General features: G+C 35.3%; 1 protein-coding gene across 1 annotated transcript in view; it reads left to right on the top strand.

Annotated features, from left to right (window-relative positions):
* Positions 1–19,295, top strand: part of AP4E1 (adaptor related protein complex 4 subunit epsilon 1) — a 70,900-nt gene that overhangs the window by 16,153 nt on the left and 35,452 nt on the right. Inside the window, exons 8-13 of the mRNA XM_030842874.3 lie at positions 3,394–3,467; positions 9,874–9,996; positions 10,099–10,208; positions 13,548–13,687; positions 14,731–14,843; positions 14,951–15,069. Coding sequence (XP_030698734.1) covers positions 3,394–3,467; positions 9,874–9,996; positions 10,099–10,208; positions 13,548–13,687; positions 14,731–14,843; positions 14,951–15,069 — 679 coding nt within the window. The remainder of the gene's footprint in view (positions 1–3,393; positions 3,468–9,873; positions 9,997–10,098; positions 10,209–13,547; positions 13,688–14,730; positions 14,844–14,950; positions 15,070–19,295) is intronic.

The raw sequence follows: 19,295 nt of genomic DNA, 5'->3' as shown, positions 1-19,295 counted from the left end.
GGCTTTAGTCATCTAGAGGTTTCATGATAAACCAGCTTCTCCCAATGCTTAATTGACTTAATAGTGATAAATAAGCCACTATAAGAAGTGTAAAAATTCAGGTTGCTGGGATAATCCTGGCTCTCTGGTTATCTCAGTCCTACTCACAGTGCAAGATACCTTTGAAGCTCCATATGTTCCATGAAACTTTCTTAACCATTCTAGTTTGGGGCTTGGGAAACTTTTTTATAAAGGGCCAGATAAATATTTTAGGCTTTGTGGGCTATATGTTGTCTATTGCAACCATTTAATTCTGCTGTTGTATACAGCTCAAAAGCAGCCATAGATAATATGTAAATGAATGAGCACAGCTATGTTCCAAAAAAACTCTTTAAGGACATTAAAACTTGAATTTCATATAATCTTTTTGTGTCATGAAATATTATTCTTTTGATTTTTTTTCAACCACTTAAAAATGTAAAAACCATTCTTAGCCTGTAGCCAATACAAAAACAGGCATCTGGACAGATTAGGCATGCAGGCTATAGTTTGCTTACCCTGTTGCTCTAATTGGAACAATTCATTTGTTTGAATTACTCTTTTAGGCAGTAATTTTATTAAACTTTATGGGTACCTTTCCAGTTACATATATTTTTGTAACTTTTAATTTTGCTGTAGTTTTTCAAGCTTACAGAAAAATTCCAAGAATAGTACAGGGAGCTCTCTCTACCTCTGTTCATCAATTATTTGTATTTGCTTTATCATTCTTTCTCTCTCTGTGTGTGCATGTGTGCACACCTGTTATTTTTATTTAAGAATTTTTTTTTAAACTGTTCAAGAGCAACTAGATTTGGTCCCCTTGAGAGCAAGGACCATGGTTTGAGCCCCTGATGTGTTTCTGTCTTGAGAAAATACTATTGATCAGGTTCTGACTTTAGAGATGTGGTTTTGTTTTATACGGTAGGGTACAATTTATATGCTAATCCTTTTTTAAAAAATTTTATTTATTTTTGGCTGCATTGGGTCTTCGTTGCTGTGTGTGGGCTTTTCTCTAGCTGCCATGAGTGGGGGCTACTCTTCGTTGCAGTGCACGGGCTTCTCATTGCAGTGGCTTCTCTTGTGGAGCACGGGCTCTAGGGCCCACGGGCTCAGTAGTTGTGGCACACGGGCTTAGTTGCTCTGCGGGATGTGGGATCTTCCCGGACCAGGGCTTCCCTGCATTGGCAGGCGGATTCTTAACCATTGCGCCACCAGGGAACTCCTATATGCTAATTCTTTAGTCTCACTTTACTAAGGGATTGTCCTCTAGGCTATTATTGCTCCTAGTAATGTCTCCTCAGTGTCATGTCAGCATCTGTCTTTGGTGAGCTCCTGATGAGCGCTAACTGGGCTATATCACTCTTGGTGTTGCTATTTTACTTTTTTCTATGTTTATGAATCTCAACCTTGATTGAAACCTAGGGTGAAAACCTGGAGTTGATGGACCAGACACACACATTGGAAATGTTTGTCCTATTTTGGAGCTCTAGTTGGAGTTCACTAGAATTCTGTTGTAAAACCATGAATTTCATAGTAATGCATTCAGACCTCACTGGTCCAAAAGGATTTAATGCCATCATATGTTGTCAGGAAGTAACTTTGGAGGCATTTAGTGAATTTACTAAATTCATTAACTCATTATCTTCCTTCTTTCCTTCATGGATGAATTTGAAGAATATGTACAAAGATGAGTATGTTGAATAGAGTTCAGAGAGGTCAGTTGAATAGAAATTAGGCTTAATTAAATGAATAAAGAGTAGAACTCTCTTATAATGTTATGGAACATTAGAATGTTCGTTCCCTCCTTTGTTGTTTGAACTCTAATAAGATTTTATGTTAACGTATATTTCTTAAGTTATGATTAGCTCAATGTGGCAAAGTAAAAATGTTAAGTTATTTTATAACAGGATTCTAATGTATTTAATTGAAAGAACTTACTGGAAAAATGTCTTATATTTATGGTCTTTTGTATGTATTGTTTGAATATTTTCTTGTGTTTTATAGCATTCTGCTTCTTAGGTTATTAACATTTAGCTCAATCATGTCTGCAAATGTTTCCACATTTCGTGTGGTTAATTATGACTCTTATGCCAGACATTGGCTTTTAAAATTGGGCAACTATACCATAATCTAAGTGTAGTATTACCAAATTTAGGGAGGGAAGGATTTGTAATGTCTACTATATGGTTGTTGTCTGTGCAAGAAATGCTTACATAATAAAATGAGGAATTTTAGGATATGGTTCTGGATTCTCACTGGATATTTATACTTTAGTTAAGATGCAATAGAAGTACATGCATTTCATATTGAGTTTTACAGCTGTACATTTGGGGAAAAAAGACATTTTCTGAGAAAGTTGTAACATACATGATATGTAATTTGTATAGCCCCAGATTATTTTCATCTTTTTGTTTGTTTTATAGTGTAGTTTCTCTGCAAGAAACAACTATGTATTCTGTGGGTCGGGGTTTTTTCTGTTTTTGTTGTTACTTTTTTTTGGCTACGCCACGTGACCTATGGGGTCTTAGTTCCCGACCAGGGATTGAACCTGTGCCCCCTGCATTGGAAGCGTGGAGTCTTAACCACTGGACTGCCAGGGAAGTCCCTGGGTATTCTGTTTTGATGGTGCTTTTTTCTATTAGTGCTTTTTGAGTTTACAAAACATACAAAAATATCAGCTGAGAAGCCATAGTTTTCACACTGGCCTCTTGGAGAGGACTTTTCCTTGGAGAAAAGGCTTGGTGGCAGAGTGCTAGGGCTCTATAAAACACTGCATTTTTGTGTAGTATCTACCTCAACCCAGTAACTATAACTGTAATCAGTGACCATAAAGACATAGGAATGGTTTTAATCTGTTAATTGCACAAAATATAATATCTTTATATTTAACATAAATGAAAGTTAAAATTTTCTTTCTGATGAACCTGGTACTGCTCAAAGAAAGACTAGTATTTGAATATTTTTTAAAAACTAAGTGTTTGAAATACAGATAATATACTGTCTGGAGTAATCTGGTTATGTAAAGTATTAGAGTAGTAACTTTAAACAGGTAGAAATATTATATTACGAAGAAAATTATAAAAGATAGCATGTTCAACCAAACAAAAACTTTATTTGTTAAGTAGGTACAGATTGAGGAAAGAGTTGATTGACTTATCTCTTCATTGACTAGTCAGCTTTGATAAAGCAGGAAGTTAAACTCATGAAAAAGAACAAATGGAATCTTTAAGAAGTGAAATTCCCAATTCATAAAATGAATTTCTTTCACTTCTTTTCTGTAGATCCTCAGTTTTAAAGAGAGAGAAGTTTGAAAAACTATGTTTTATTGGGTTATAATACTATAATTCTACTGCAAATAAAATATCTTTTAAACAGGACAAGTGAATTAATGTATGATGTTCTCGATGAATCCTTACGAAGAGCTGAGTTAAATCACAATGTCACATATGGTAGGTAACATATGTAAATGCTGCTCTAATGACTAATAATGTTTTCAGTATTATACCTAAATCTGTGTTAGAATATTATAAATTTCAATAGAATTTTAAATGTTAATTTTTACGGTGGTTTTGGGATTATTATTTTTCACTGGAAGCATTGAATAACTAATAAAAATAATTTGAAATTACGCCATTGTTTAAATGTTGACCTAAATTGACTATTACAATTGTCTCTCTTTTCAAGTCTTTATTTTTAAAGAGAAATTGTCTCTGTATTGAAAATGTCCATCAAGCATCTAATTGACTGTGAAGATAACCTAGTAGGTCCATTCCATACTTAAGACAGTTCTTAAATGAAATAATCAGTCAACTAGTCACCAAATATTTCTTAAGTTTTTGTTATTTATCAGACCCTGTGAAAGATGCTTGGAATACAGTCGTGAATAAAATAATATCGTTGAGCTCACAGCCTAAATAGATGGAAGGGGACAGGTACTAGAAATATTACAGAAATGAATTTACAAGGTACTCTGGAGAATACAGCAGCTAGTCTTAGATGAGAGGGAGAACAAGGAAGGCTTTTCTGAAAAAGTGATATTTAAGAAGATAACTGAAGGATGAGTACGATATAGATAAGAATATATAGATATGGAATAATGTACTTTTTAATGAAGAGACAATAGCTATTTATGTTAAATACAATTTTACAAAGTAATTTAGTGATAAGAGACAAGAGTAAAATGGGGGAGGAGGGAGGAGAACTGAGAAAAGTAACCAAAAAAACTTCCAGTCTTAATAGCCAGAGGGAAGAACTCTTAGTTCTTTATTGATCAGCCTGAGAAAGCTCGTTGAAGAAATTGGGATATTTGGAGATATTTAAAGGATAGAAGTAAAACAGTTTGAATCTCACCTGGTATGGAGAAGGGCAGTAGAAGAGGTATAGAGAGGTATAACTCAAATGAGAAGTCATTTCTTAATCTGGTAAAATACCGTGAAGTAGGGGATGGAGACTTGTTCTTTCAGACAATGGTAAACTGTGAATCTTTAAGAACAATGGTTGTAGAAGTGCAGAGTAGACTAGAGGGCAGAAATTGAACTAGTTTAACTGTAATAAAAGTGCTTGACAAAAATGCAGTAGGAATAAAAAGAAAGGATTGCATGCATAAGACTAGTATGGAAAAAATAATGCACGTGGTAGTGAATTGGGATAGTAAATTTTGAAGCATAGATTTATGTTTTGCGTGTATAAATGGTAATTAAGGTAATAAGTGTGGTGTATTCATTTGTTCACCCAGTATTTATTGAATGCCTACAAAACAAAAATTTAATGTGTAAACTAGGTACAGATTGAGGAAAGAGTTGATTGACTTAACGTATTCCTCCATGGTAAGTGTGGGAGCTTAAGGGAAGAATAAGGTAGACACAGGCCCTGCCCTTATAAGTGTATAGTATAATGAATAGTTGACATCATCTAGGATCCTGCTATGTAATGAGAAGAATAAGGTGCCAGAGATAAGGATGATCATTATTGAGGCAGGTGGTTTGGCTAGGAGCTGTCAGTGTATCCAGAGTAGTGTCAGAATCTTTGGAGGCAGCTAAAGTAAATTAAAAAGTTTTGCTTGAGATATAATCATGGTCTAGGATAAGGGTTTGAAAGGCTCTCAAGGAATTCTGTTTAAAATCAATTTTCTGCTTTTCTTCCTTGCAGAAAGTTTTTTCTTTCTTTCTGTAATTGACATTTCAGCTTTAATTTTTAAATTTTTTTGAATAGGTAATATATGCACATGGTTCAGAATTCAAAAGGTACAAAAGGGTATACAGTGAACAGTAAGTGTCCCTTTGACCCTTATGACCCACCACCCAGTTCCCCCTCCTGGAGATAACCACTGTTACTACTTTCGATTTAGAGAATACTGTATACCTGAGGAAATATTTTTTAATGTTCTCCATTAGGACATCCTTCTTTTATTAAGATTGCTGGGACCAGTGCCAACAGTTTATTTCTTTGTAGTCTGTCAGTCCAGTGTTTCACCTTGCCAGAGAAACTTAGTTTCTGTTGTTTCCCTTTTTTCCTTTATTTATCTTCTCTTTGTTCTACATTTCCCCCCCTGTATTTGTACTGATACAGTTTATAGCTTACCGTGAGTTTATCAATGGTAGAGTGTTCTCTAGTAAACCTAATATAAATATCTTATTACTTAAAAATGTGAATTTTAATTATAAACTTCATAAGGGCAGGGACTGTGTCTGTCTTATTGGCCAGCATATCCCAGTATCTGGCACTGGATTACTCAGTGAGTAATATGTTTTAATTGAATTGAAGGAAGAGAAAGTTATTTTACTTTTATCAGTTATCTTACTGGGTTTCAGTCTTAATATTTTTTAAACTGTATTTTTATGAAAGTTTCATTATTATAACTTAGTGTCAAATCAAGAAATAAATCACATCAGAGGCATTTACTGAGTATCTGCTATGTGCCAGGCATTGCATAAAGTGATGTAGAGGATATGAAGAAGTATTAAATATAATCTTTGCCTTCAAGGAATTTACAGTATAATGGAGAAGATAACTTATTTATGAAAGCATAATATCAGTATAAGGCAGAATGCAAAGGGAAGATAAAGTCAATAAATATTACAGGAGTCCAGAGGCGATAAAGATCACTCTGGGCTTCAGGGCACATAAAGATTTATTGATGTAATAGGACCTTGAAAGATAGGATTAAGATAGCCAGAAGGGAGGTTAAAAGTGGTTCTAAGGCAGAGGGAACATGAGAGAAGGTGCAGAGGCAGGCGTGTTTAAAACAGTTTCAGAGAACGGTGACTTGCCAGCCTGTTTGGACAGTTCATAGTGAAGCAGTGGGAAGCCCATGTTGTGGAGGTCCTCCCATGGCAGCCAAAGGAACTTTATACTGTATAAATCTGGAGGTATGGAATAGTTTTGGGCAGGGTACTGATAAGATGAGAAAGACATTTTTAGTAAACTATTTGGTAAGTTGGGAGAATTACATAAAATGGAGTATAAGGGATAGAACCATCAAAAGTAGATAGAAGTACTTTTCCCACTAAGTACACCTAAAAACTCTGGACATTATATGTAAAATAAACATATAAGACTCTGAAAGGTGGAAAAATGAAGGTAGACTGGTTAGGGACCTTTACATTCAAGGAACAACACCAAGGTGAGTACCCTGGGCTTTCTTTTTGCCTCATATACCCCAGACTGGGTACTGAAGAGCCAGCAGTCTGAAAATGCCAACAGGTGCAGACAAAAGTGCCCTGAAAAAAGCCTGCTCTCTAGCCAAAGGACTAAGGGAAAAAGGGCAAACTAGCAAGATAGAAAACTTTTAGACAATAGCTCTTCTATTACAGTCAAGCATCACACAGAAAAAACTGTGGACCACCCACAGCGGCAGAGGCTGAATGGAGAGTCAAGATTTCCACCCTCACCAGATACAATGAGGTGCCCCAACCCTCCCATGGGGCTAGTGGTGAAGACCAAGAGGGGCAGCTGCAGTTTCATCCTGCCAGATGTTAAGGGGGACCCTCCCTGGCATTGCCAGTGGAGATGATGTGGGAAGCCTGGATTTCACATTATCCAGGAGCAGGGAATAATGAGGTACCCCTCCCATCTTTCCTGAGGTGGCGTTAGAAGAAGTCTAGTGACGAGTTAGGACTTTTAAACTGGTCACGTATACCAGGGCCACCCCCTTAATCTCAATGCAGGTCATATAGGGAGCAGTAACGGGGTGCCCCTCCCTCTTCCAGGCAGGGTACTTCCATCCCCCATCCAGGAGGAACCAGCATCCCCTGCCTCTCCAAGTGTTAAAGGAGGCAGAGCGGACTGCCACCCTTATAGCATGGTACCCGCATCTCCCTGCCAGAGTGGTGACAGTAGTTAACTTATTTAAAATGAAAGTAAAGTCTAGTCTGAAGGATACAGTGTCAGTAGAACTTCTTCAAATTTTGTGCATAATCCTACCCAAAATATCTATGATAAAACCACAGTGTCACAAATGTTAGAATGTTATTAATTTTTAATTTGTTAATTTTTTACTTGATGGTATCTTGATTAGGACCTGGCTTCCTCTGGAAGAGTAAACAAAGCTCCACGATGCATTTTACCTTTAGAAATCCTTAGAGGCTCTACAGCAAGTCCCCTACGTACAAACAAGTTCCTTTCCGAGAGCACGTTTGTAAGTCCAGTTTGTTCGTAAGTCCGACAAAGTTAACCTAGGTACTGAACCAACACAGTTGGCTGTATATACTGTACTGTAATACGTTTATAACACTTTTCACACAAATAATACATAAGAAACAAACACAAAAATAAATAAAGCATTTTTAATCTTACAGTACAGTACCTTGAAAAGTACGGTAGTACAGTACAACCGCTGGCATACAGGGGCACATTTGTATCTTCGAAAGTTTGCAACTTGAAGGTTCGTACGTAGGGGACTTACTGTATTCTTTTAACCACTGCAGTGAGGAGACAGCAGAGTACTTGCTTTTTCATTTATGGACTTAGACTTTTGTAGAGTTGGAGAATAAAGGCTATTAGCCTCTAAATTATTTAAAAATAATTTAAAAAACCTGTTAAGTTCATTTCAGCTCATTTATGCCTAGGTTGACTAATAAGTGCAATTTTTGAACTATTAATTTTACCTAAACTAGCTTTTCAGAAATCTTATGAGCGAGCATCTAAATATAAAAGTTTAGGTTTTAGATGGGTAATGAGAAGCTTTTGTTGTCAGTAAAACATCTTGATAGAGCTCTAAATGGTAGAAATCCATAAAGGAAAATATGTCAGTTATGATAGAAAATGGAACATTATCATTTTTAATCTTACTTAGGACTAGCACATTTGTTCAGGGTTTGGCAAACTTTTTCTGAAAAGAGGGCTAGATAGTAAATATTTTAGGTTTTGTGTCGGTCATATAGGTTTTTGTCATATATTCTCCTTTATTTTAAACCTTTAAAAATGTAATTGTATACCTAAAAGTAATAATTTTATATGTCAGTTATATCTCAAAAAATGTAAAAATCATTCTTAGTTCACAGCTTACAAAGATAGGCTGAGGGCTGTGTTTAACGATGTGTTGCCTACTCCTGCCTTAGTTGATTAGTTAAGTTAGTTGACTAAGGCTCTCTCTGTTTACTTCGTGAAGTCATAAAATCAGCTTTTTTCATAGCACAGAGTAACGACTTTTTACAGCATAACATCTGGATATATAAAGAATCTTTTTAGGTTCAGTTGACTTACTTTGTAGGTTTTCCTTTAATTAAAGTCAGTTCCCTTCTTAAAGAGTTGTTTATTTCTTAAAAATCTTTCCTTCTGATTTCTTTTCTCTCTCCTTCTTTAGAAAGTATTTATTTATGTAAAGCTTTTTACCAGAAATTTATATGTGTATCAATTGATAGGCAGCTTAGCAGTGTAAAACATAGTTAGTTGAATATTCAGGATCTATCTTATATCCTGTATACAAATGTTTGTTACGTTTTAAGCTTTTGGAAAAAGAGCAGGAGTGGATTCTATCAAAGACACGATATGCTTCAACTATATAGTAGAACTGTTTTTAAGTCTGCTGATTCTGTGTCTCACTTCTCATTCTGTGATTCCACAGGACATGCAGGACTTAATGGTGCCTAAATGATTCTTCTTTACCATGGCGAAGCTCCAGCTCTTTGACTTATGCTCTTTAAGAGAGTTTGAAAAAAATTTTAGTATCCACTTTGATCATCTAATATAGCTATCAGATCTTTGATGAGACCAGAAAATCAAATTTGAACACTATTAAGATGTTCAGTAGATTTTCTATATCCTTGGAGGTTAATTGTTAAAAAGTGGTTTGAAGATTTTTGAGTAGTGGCCCTATTTTGAAATAAATGCTAGAGCATCCTGAAATGATTATGTTAAAATAAACTGCACTGAAATAAACTACATATACAGTTTCTATGTAAAAGTGGTAGAAAATGCCTAAGAATAAATTATTTTAAGCATTCAAGGAGTGTTGGAAGTATCTATTTATATGGGAACAATGAATGTATTACTTATGTGTCCGTTAGAATGTGATTTCCTTGAGGGCAGGGGTTTTTGTCACCGCTGTATCCATACTAGTAGAACAATGTCTGGCTCATAGGAAGTTTCAGAAAATACTTGTTGCATGACTGAATATATCATTCTTATCTATTAATATATATCATTCTCTTTAAATTGTACTGTGGTAACGTAATCCTAACAACTGTATAAAGCCTGAAAACAGTAAAGTTCTTATCTTTGAAAAATTTCCATAAGTAAGATTTTTGACTAAAACTGACCTTCCAATTAGTTTGTTTTGTTAGGAGTTCTACACAGATATATTCTTTTATTATGCCTTAATATGATCCCTGACATTATAATATTTTATTTCTGTAGCTATTCTGTTTGAATGTGTACATACAGTCTATTCTATTTATCCTAAATCGGAATTACTTGAGAAGGCTGCCAAGTGCATTGGAAAATTTGTTTTGTCACCTAAAATAAATCTCAAATATTTAGGTAAGATGATTGGTTCTTTTGATGGAAATTACCAAGAAAGTTTTTGAAATTTGCTGGGTATTTGTTTTATGTCACTTTCTATAATGTAATCTTTGCTTCTAGGATTGAAGGCTCTTACCTATGTTATCCAACAGGATCCCACTCTGGCTCTTCAACACCAGATGACAATAATTGAATGCTTAGACCATCCTGATCCCATTATTAAAAGAGAGGTAAACTGGTATTTTGAGTAATGTATGTGAAGTGTTACAATTTTTAAACTTTTTGTTGGTATTACGGAGAGAGATTAAAATGGTGGGCAGTGTGTATGTGCACACATGTGTATTTTAACTTTTGAGTGCATTTTATTCTTTCTATTGAAGTTTAAGGAACTTTTCTAAAAAGCACTTGTGTCAGTAATTACAAGAATGCTTTATTTATTTATTTATTTTTTAAAAACATCTTTATTGGAGTATAATTGCTTTACAATGGTGTGTTAGTTTCTGCTTTATAACAAACTGAATCAGCTATACATATACATATATCCCCATATTTCCTCTGTCTTGCATCTCCCTCCCAACCTCCTTATCCCACTCCTCTAGGTGGTCAGAAAGCACTGAGCTGGTCTCCCTGTGCTATGCAGCTGCTTTCCACTAGCTATCTGTTTTACATTTGGTAGTATATATAAGTCCATGCCACTCTATCACTTCATCCCAGCTTACCCTTCCCCCTCCTCGTGTCCTCAAATCCATCCTCTACATCTGCGACAATAATGGTCTTAAATTATGAGTTGGGGCTTCCCTTGTGGCGCAGTGGTTAAGAATCCGCCTGCCAATGCAGGGGAGCCCTGGTCCGGGAAGATCCCACATGCTGCAGAGCAACTAAGCCCGTGCGTCACAACTACTGAGCGTGTGCTCTAGAGCCCACAAGCCACAACTACTGAGCCCACGTGTTGCAGCTACTGAAGCCCATGCGCCTAGAGCCCATGGGCTCTCCACAACAGGAGAAGCCACCGCAATGAGAAGCCTGCACACCGCAACAAAGAGTAGCCCCCGCTCACCGCAAGTAGAGAAAGCCCACACGCAGCAACGAAGACCCAACACAGCCAAAAATATAAATAAATAAATACGTTTTAAAAATAAATAAAATAGAAAATGAAACAAATGCTGTCAAGACAAGAGCACTCTTAAAAAAATAATAAAAAAATAAATTATGAGTTGGAGGAGTTAGGTCCAGTTACCTGTATAGGATTCATTAATATCTTTTTTGGTCCAAGAATTGTATGAATCGGAGACCTGAACTCTATTCCCAGGTCTTCCTATTAGTACAATTTTAAGAAGTTATTTATGATGATTAATTTTTTCCATTATTAACGTCTATAAACTAGGCTAATGCAGTCCCTATTGAATATGTAGGAATGTTGAAAGAATTAATAAAGATATCCCTAAAATGTTTTGAACTTTTTGGAAGGAAAGTTGTATAATTTACTTAATTTTTTTCAACTTTTTCCTTTTATAAAATTGCTTCAATATCTACTTGGGTGTCCATGAAGGTATATCTGTTAATTCTTATGTAGAGAATCACTTTATACCTTCATTTAAAATGGTATATGGGACCTAGGTAAGAAGAGTAGATAGTTTTATTTCTGATTTTAAAAATAATAAAGATAAAAAGAATCTACTAAACATCTAAATTACTTAAAAGCAGTGAATTAAAAGTAGTTTATTGAGAGAACACTGTATTACATTAAACAACTATAATTTTTAAAAGATAAGATTATGAATTTTGAATTTTAGTACTATTTTTGAAATAATATTTTCAAGAAATTGCCATCTACATATATATACATATATGTTTTTTGCATTCATATTTTTAATCTTCTGAAAATTGTTACCTGCCTTGAATGAATCCAGGAAGTTTACAGATGTACTAATTTCTATGTGTGGACATTGTAGAAAAATGAGAAGATGCCAAGGGACAGTAACAAATAATTATATTGCTCTTCCACTTTGAACAGACATAGAGCATGCATTTTCTTTGTGTGGTTAAGTAAATTGAACACGGTTGACTTAGATACAGTTTTCTTATTGCTGTATTTATTTATTGGGATCTCATTTAAAAATGAGGGTCAAAGGGAAACTAGACAACTTTTAAAATTATGAAGTCTGATCTGTAGTGAGAAAAGTAGCTTGAATTTTTGGGGAAGGGTACTGAGTATCAGTGGTGCCCCAAGAAGGTACTGCAGTACTGTCTCCTCGATGCCACTGTCACTTCTAACCTCCATCAGAAACCATATGGCAAGAACTTTGGTCCTGGGATATGGAGTGACCTGTTGCTTGAGGCTGGGATTCCCTTTTACCTGATTTTATTACTTTTCTTTCGTAGCAGGGAAAAAGAAGGCAAGAAGGAGTTAACAGAAAAGACCTCTAGCCATGCAGTTCATAATACCAGTCCCCATGCAGTCCTGGAAATGCTAAATTTCATGGTCTTAGAGTAGGAAGTAAATTTGGTGTAGATTATCTTAAAATATGTGACATATAGAGTCTACAGGAAGCATGTCTGAAGCAGCTTCATAGGTTGAAAGTTATAAATACATGGGGAACCTATGTATTTATAGATTTTAAATGGTGTTAAGGATTAACTGGAACAGTTTAAAAAAAATTCAAAATCTGTTGTCCTTTGTACTTGAAGTCCTGGGTATAGGACTGAAAAATTAGAAAGAACCCTAAAGATAGATGAACAAGTTTGATGAGAAGGATGTGTGGAAATTCTCCTGCAGCTCATATTGTTGCTCCTGAAATGCCAGTAAACGATGCTTTCTCATCATTGCCCTTTGTCTCCTACTGATTTCTGGGAACTGTGATATTTTTACAACCCTGATGTAGGGCCTCAGAAAGCCAGCCAAATGGGAGCTTACTCTGGTACTGGTCTTCCTTCATCTTTCTTCAGGCAGCAAGAGGTATATGCCTCATCACTGAGAAAGCTGTAAAATGGTTCTTCCTTGATACCCGAGATTCTGAACGTAGGCCTTGCTGGGGTTTGAAGTGCTTGCACTACCTTATCCATCCATTAGAGACCATTTGCCCTTAGCTGACAAATCCATTCAAGTGTGGTTTTCTGTTGTTCGGGTAGTGTGGAAAAAGCATTTTGCAAGACTGGATTTTTATATGTGTATGCATGTATACACACATGCACGCACATGCATAGCACACAGGTATAAGTAATGTAGGTTTAAGAAGCTGTTACATTTTTAGAAAATAGATTATTAACCTTTTAACTTTTTAGTCTTTACATGGCCTGTCATGTAGCGATGTCAGATGATTATTATCTATATCAATAGAAGGCTTTTAGACTTTGGAATTGATTATAATTCCTTTTTTTTTTTTTTGACAATAGTCTTAACCTTTCTTAAGTTCTGTTCAGTTAAAATGCATTTCTTGAGCACCTATTAACTGCCCAGTAGAGCTACATAAAAGTGGAAGAATCAACTGTTATAAACTTATATGTTACAGTATTTATTTGTTATCATGCATAGTTTTATAATACTATTTTTATTTTTCTTTCTTAAATAGACTCTGGAACTTCTTTACAGAATTACTAATGCACAGAATATAACAGTGATTGTCCAGAAAATGCTTGAATATTTACATCAGAGCAAAGAAGAATATATTATTGTCAATTTGGTTGGCAAAATAGCTGAGCTGGCTGAGAAATATCCTTTGTTTGGACCATGAGTCATAAAATACCTTTAGTTACACAGTGACTTTAAAATAATTGCTCTAGGCATGGTCACTTGCAGGTTGAGTTCAGAGGCCCAGCAATAACTTCCATTCCTGATATTCAAGCCTCTCTTGCTGTCAAAAGCAATAATTTGTGTAGACTTCCTAGGGGATGACTTTTTTCCTGGTTCTTTTTATTCCATTGGTCAGTATTATCAGCAGGAGGATACAGGAATCTCAGTCTGATTCCTCTTAGAGTCCCTCCTTGTCTTTGACTTTACTTCCTACTCAGTTTCTTTCCTGAGTAAAAGTTCTTGTTGTTTTCAGGGGATTGTTGAGGGGATCAGGATGCTAAAATTTATCCTTTACACTACTGTTTATACTAGAAATTGTCACAGTGAAGTAGTTGCAACTCCATTTACATGTTACTTTCCTTCACATTTGTTTCTTAAAAGTCAAAGGAACTTTGCAGGTCATGAGGTTACTCATCATTCTTTTTAAGATGTCTGTTGTTTAAATCTAAGATTGCATGAATGAATAATGCTGATCAAAGTATCTTGGAAATTGCTTAAGTATAGTTTTGTCCTAACCGGTGCTATAGCTCTGGCCAGCAGAATGATAGAATTTTAGAACTGAAGAAGAACAGATTAGAAAAGAGGGTCAACAACTTGTTCAGATAGACATGTCACAACATTTAGTTTCTGAAGTGCATATCATTTTCCATTATGTTTTTGTCCATAGTTAGCTGAAACATTTCTTTCAATTATTTCAGAGTTATTTATTGGACACCTGTTATGTGCAATATATGGTGCTAGATAAAGCACCATGAACTGGTTTATTAAGTTTATTCAATAAGCTTTTACTGAGCACCTATTTTACATAAAGCTGGAGTAGAGAACAATTTATTGGCAGAAGTTAAAGGTATAAATGCCAAACTAGGATGAACTGAGGGTTATTTTTTTTTAAGATTTATACAGAAAGGATAATTTTAATAAGTGGCATTTGGAAGTGTACTTGTTCTTAACACTGTGGACACATATGCTCCTGATAATGCGTGGTTTATTCAGACAATGAATGCTGTATTTTCAGTAGGAGGAGATGTTATGCATCCTGATATTCCCAATAACTTTCTGAGACTGCTAGCAGAAGGTTAGTAAACTGTTGCATTCTGCAAAGATTTTAAAATTAAATGTTTTTATTACAGAGTCCTTAGAGAATTTAGTAGAAATTAAAATGGTATATTAATTTCTTTGTAGGTTTTGATGATGAAACAGAAAATCAACAATTAAGGCTCTATGCAGTTCAGTCTTATTTCACTTTACTAGATGTGGAGAATGTGTTCTACCCACAGAGATTTCTTCAAGTTATGAGTTGGGTGAGCAAAGTACATTGAATCATAAATGTTTATAATATAATTTTTTTATAAAGTCAAATACTAATAATATATTTCTTCAGAAATCATTCAGTTCTACTCAGTTAACTCCTTCAGCTATCAATTTTCTTTCCCAGTGGCTACCTTCTATCGCTTAACTATTTACTTATCTATTCATTCTCTCTGGCCATCTCACTTGACTAGTCTTTTAAATACGGGTATTTATTTAGATGCCTGTCTGTGTCTACAATGCATTTGTTGTGTTTTCTATGTGAATCTGTTTTTGAATATGTGAATACTCATATATCTGTGCTATGTTAGCTTTCTATTGCTGCATAATAATGTTACCACAAACTTAAAACAACATACATTTGTTATCTCACAGTTTCTGTGGGTTAGGAGTCCAGGCATGGGTTCTCTGCTTAAGGTCTTTCAGGGTTTCAATCATCGTGTCACTTGAGGCTGCTGTTTCATCTGAAGCTTGATTAGTAAAGGATCTGCTTCCAAGCTCACATGTGGTTGTTGGCAGAAATCAGTTTCTTGCAGCTGTAAGACTGAGGGTTTGAGGTTCAGACTGTTGACTGTTGCCTGCCCTTAGCTCCAAGAGCTGCCCTCAGTTTCTTGCCAGGTGGGCCTCCCAACACGGCTGCTTGCTTCATCAAAGCCAGCAAGGAGATCATCTCTGCAAAACAAGGTCACAGTTTTACGTTATATAAACCTACATAATCGTATACATCCTGTCACCTTTGTATATTCTTTCTTGTGCATATGAGTGAGCATTTCTTTAGGGGGAGATTTGGAGAAGTGCAGCTCTGGGTCATAGGATATTCACACTTTAATATTTTATGGTTTTGTCAAATGTTAGCATGTTAACCATAATTTTACCCAGACTTTTATTAAAGAATTCTTTTCTAATCTACAGGAAAGTTGAAAAAATGGCATAATAAATACCCCTATACTTTTCACCTAGATTCCCAGTTAATATTTTTAACCACCTTTGCTTTACTGTATCTATTTGGTTCCCTAAGATCTTATGGAAAAACCCGAACGAACTTTTTGGCCAACCCAGTACATCTATATCTATAGCTAGGTCTACCTATATACAGTTTGTTTTGTTGAGCCATTTAAAATTGAGTTGCAGGGGCTTCCCTGGTGGCACAGTGGTTGAGAGTCCGCCTGCCGATGCAGGGGACATGGGTTCGTGCCCCGGTCCAGGAAGATCCCACGTGCTGCGAAGTGGCTGGGCCTGTGAGCCATGGCCACTGGGCCTACGTGTCCGGAGCCTGTGCTCCGCAACAGGAGAGGCCACAACAGTGAGAGGCCCGTGTACCACACAATAAAATAAAATAAAATAAAATAAATAAAAATAAAATTGAGTTGCAGACCTCATGACACTTACCCTATAAAAAATTCAGTGTGACTCTCCCAAGAGTGATGTTCTAGATAACCATAAAACCATTATTGCACCTAAGAAATGTGACCTTAATTCATTAATATCACCCAATATACAGTCCATATTCAGACTTATCCAGTTGTCCAAAAAATGTCTCTTATGACTATTTTTCTACTCCTCCCAATCCCATATCAGGTTAAGATTCACAAATTGCATTTAGCTATGTCTTTTATTTTACAGTGATGCGCAGTTTCTTTTTGTTTTCATGACATTGATTTTTTTGGATGAATACTGTTGACTTGCAGAATGTCCAGCATTCTGAATTGGACTATTTCTAGTTCAGTTAAACATTTTTAGCAAGAATACTACATTGTCAATATGTATTTCTCACTGCATTGTATCAGGATGCATATAATGTCAGTTCCTCCAATTATTGGTGATAGTAAATTCTTTTGTTTGGTTAAGATGGTGACCTTTGTAAAGGTTCTTGCCATTGTAAACGTGCTGTTTCTCCTTACTAATTTAGAACTAATCTGTGAGGTGATTCTGTGAGACTTTGTGAACATCTGTTCTTCAACTATCTTTCATCAATGGTTTTAGCATTGATAATCCTTGTCTAAATTGATTGTTGTATTTGGTGGCCATTTGTATTTTCCTCCATGAACACGATATGTTCATATATTTAGAGTGTTTCTTTTTCTACAGCATACAAATCCTGTACCTGTTTTGTTAGATTTATACTTAGGTACAGATGGTCCCTGATTTAAGATGGTTAAGCTTATGATTTTTCAACTTTACGATGGTGCAAAGTGATACAAATTCAGGAGAAACTTCAAAAATTTTTTTAATTGAAGTATAGCTGATTTATAATAGTATATTAGTTTCAGGTGTATAGCATGGTGATTCATTATTTTTGCTGATTATATTCATTATTGATTATTACAAGATAATGGGTATAATTTCCTGTACTATACAGTATATCCTTGTTGCTTATCTATTGTATACATAGTAGTTTGTGTCTCTTAATCCCTTACCCGTAACCTGCCCCTTCCCCTTCCCTCTCTCCACTGGTAACCACTAGTTTGTTTTCTGCTTCTTTTCATTTTATTGAAGTATAGTTGATTTACAGCATGTGTTAGTTTCTGGTGTACAGCAAAGTGATTCAATTATACATATATGTACATACTCTTTTTCATATTCTTTTCCATTATGATGTAGTACAGGATTTTGAATATAGTTCCCTGTGCTATACAGTGGGACATTGTTGTTTATCTATTCTATATATAGTAGTTTGTATCTGCTAATCCCAAATTCCTAATTTATCCCTCCCCCAACCCCTTTCTCCTTTGGTAACCATAAGTTTGTTTTCTATGTCTGTGAGTCTGTTTCTCTTTTGAAGATAAGTTCATTTGTGTCATATTTTAGATTCCACATATAAGTGATATCATATGGTGTTTGTCTTTCTCTTTGACTTCACTTAGTATGACAATCTCTAGGTCCACCCATGTTGCTGCAAATGACATTATTTCATTCCTTTTTATGGGTGAGTAGTATTCTATTGTGTATATATAGCACATCTTCTTAATCCATTCAATATGTTGATGGGAATTTTAGGTTGTTTTTTTGTCTTGGCTGTTGTAAATAATGCTGCTATGATCACTAGAGCGTGTATCTTTTCAAATTATAGTTTTCTCCAGGTATATGCTCAGGAGTGAGATTGCTGGATCATATGGCAACTCTACTTTTAATTTTTTTAAGAAACCTCCGTACTGTCTTCCATAGTGGCTACACCAATTTAAATTCCCACCAACCATATAGGAAGTTTCCCTTGTCTCCACACCCTCTCCAGCATTTATTATTTGTAGACTTTTTGATCATAGTCATTCTCACAGGTGTGAGGTGGTATCTCATTGTGGTTTTTATTTGCTTTTCTCTAATAATTAGTGATGTTGAGCATCTTTTCATGTGCCTGTTAGCCATCTGTACGTCTTCTTTGGAAAAATGTCTGTTCAGGTCTTCTGCCCGTTTTTTCATTGGACTGTTTTGTTCTTTTGATATGAGCTGTTTGTATATTTTGGAAATTAAGCCAAAATATACAAATTGGTTGCATTATTTACAAATATTTTCTCGCATTATGAGGGTTATCTTTCATTTTGTTGATGGTTTCCTTTACTGTGCAAAAAGCTTTTAAGTTTAATTGCATACCATTTGTTTATTTTTGCCTTAGGAGACAGATCCAAGAAAATATTGCTACGATTTATGTCAAAGAGTGTTCTTTTCTAGGAGTTGTATGTCTCAGGTCTTACATTTAGGTTGTTAATCCATTTTGAGTTTATTTTTGTATATGTTGTGAGGAAATGTTCTAATCTCATTGTTTTACATGTAGCTGTCCAATTTTCCCAGCACCGCTTATTGAAAAGACTTTTTTCTCTGTCCTATACTCTTGCTTCCTTTTTTTGTAGGTTAGTGGACATTAGTGTATAGGTTTATTTCTGTATTTTGTTCTTATACCCTGCAATCTTGCTGAACTCACTTATTAATCTAGAATTGTTTTTTGTAGATTTCTTGAGACCATGTTAATAATTTTTGCATCTCTGTGCATGAGGGGTAGTGGTCTATAGTTTTCTTGTTTTTTTCTGCTATGTTTGGTTTTGGTATCAAGGTAATACTGGCTTCATAAAATGCTTGGGAGTGTTCTTTCCTCTTCTGTTTCCTGGAAAGATTGTGTGCAAGGGTGTTGTTTAGTTTTTAAGGGTTTTGAAAATTTCTTGTTGTCTTTCCTGTTACTGATTTCTAGTTTGATTCCATTGTTGTCAGAGAAAGTACTCTATAATTT

Source organism: Globicephala melas, chromosome 2 (assembly GCF_963455315.2).
Source record: "Globicephala melas chromosome 2, mGloMel1.2, whole genome shotgun sequence".
In the NCBI taxonomy this organism is placed as follows: Eukaryota; Metazoa; Chordata; class Mammalia; order Artiodactyla; family Delphinidae; genus Globicephala; species Globicephala melas.
This window is presented reverse-complemented; position numbering and strand designations above follow the sequence as displayed.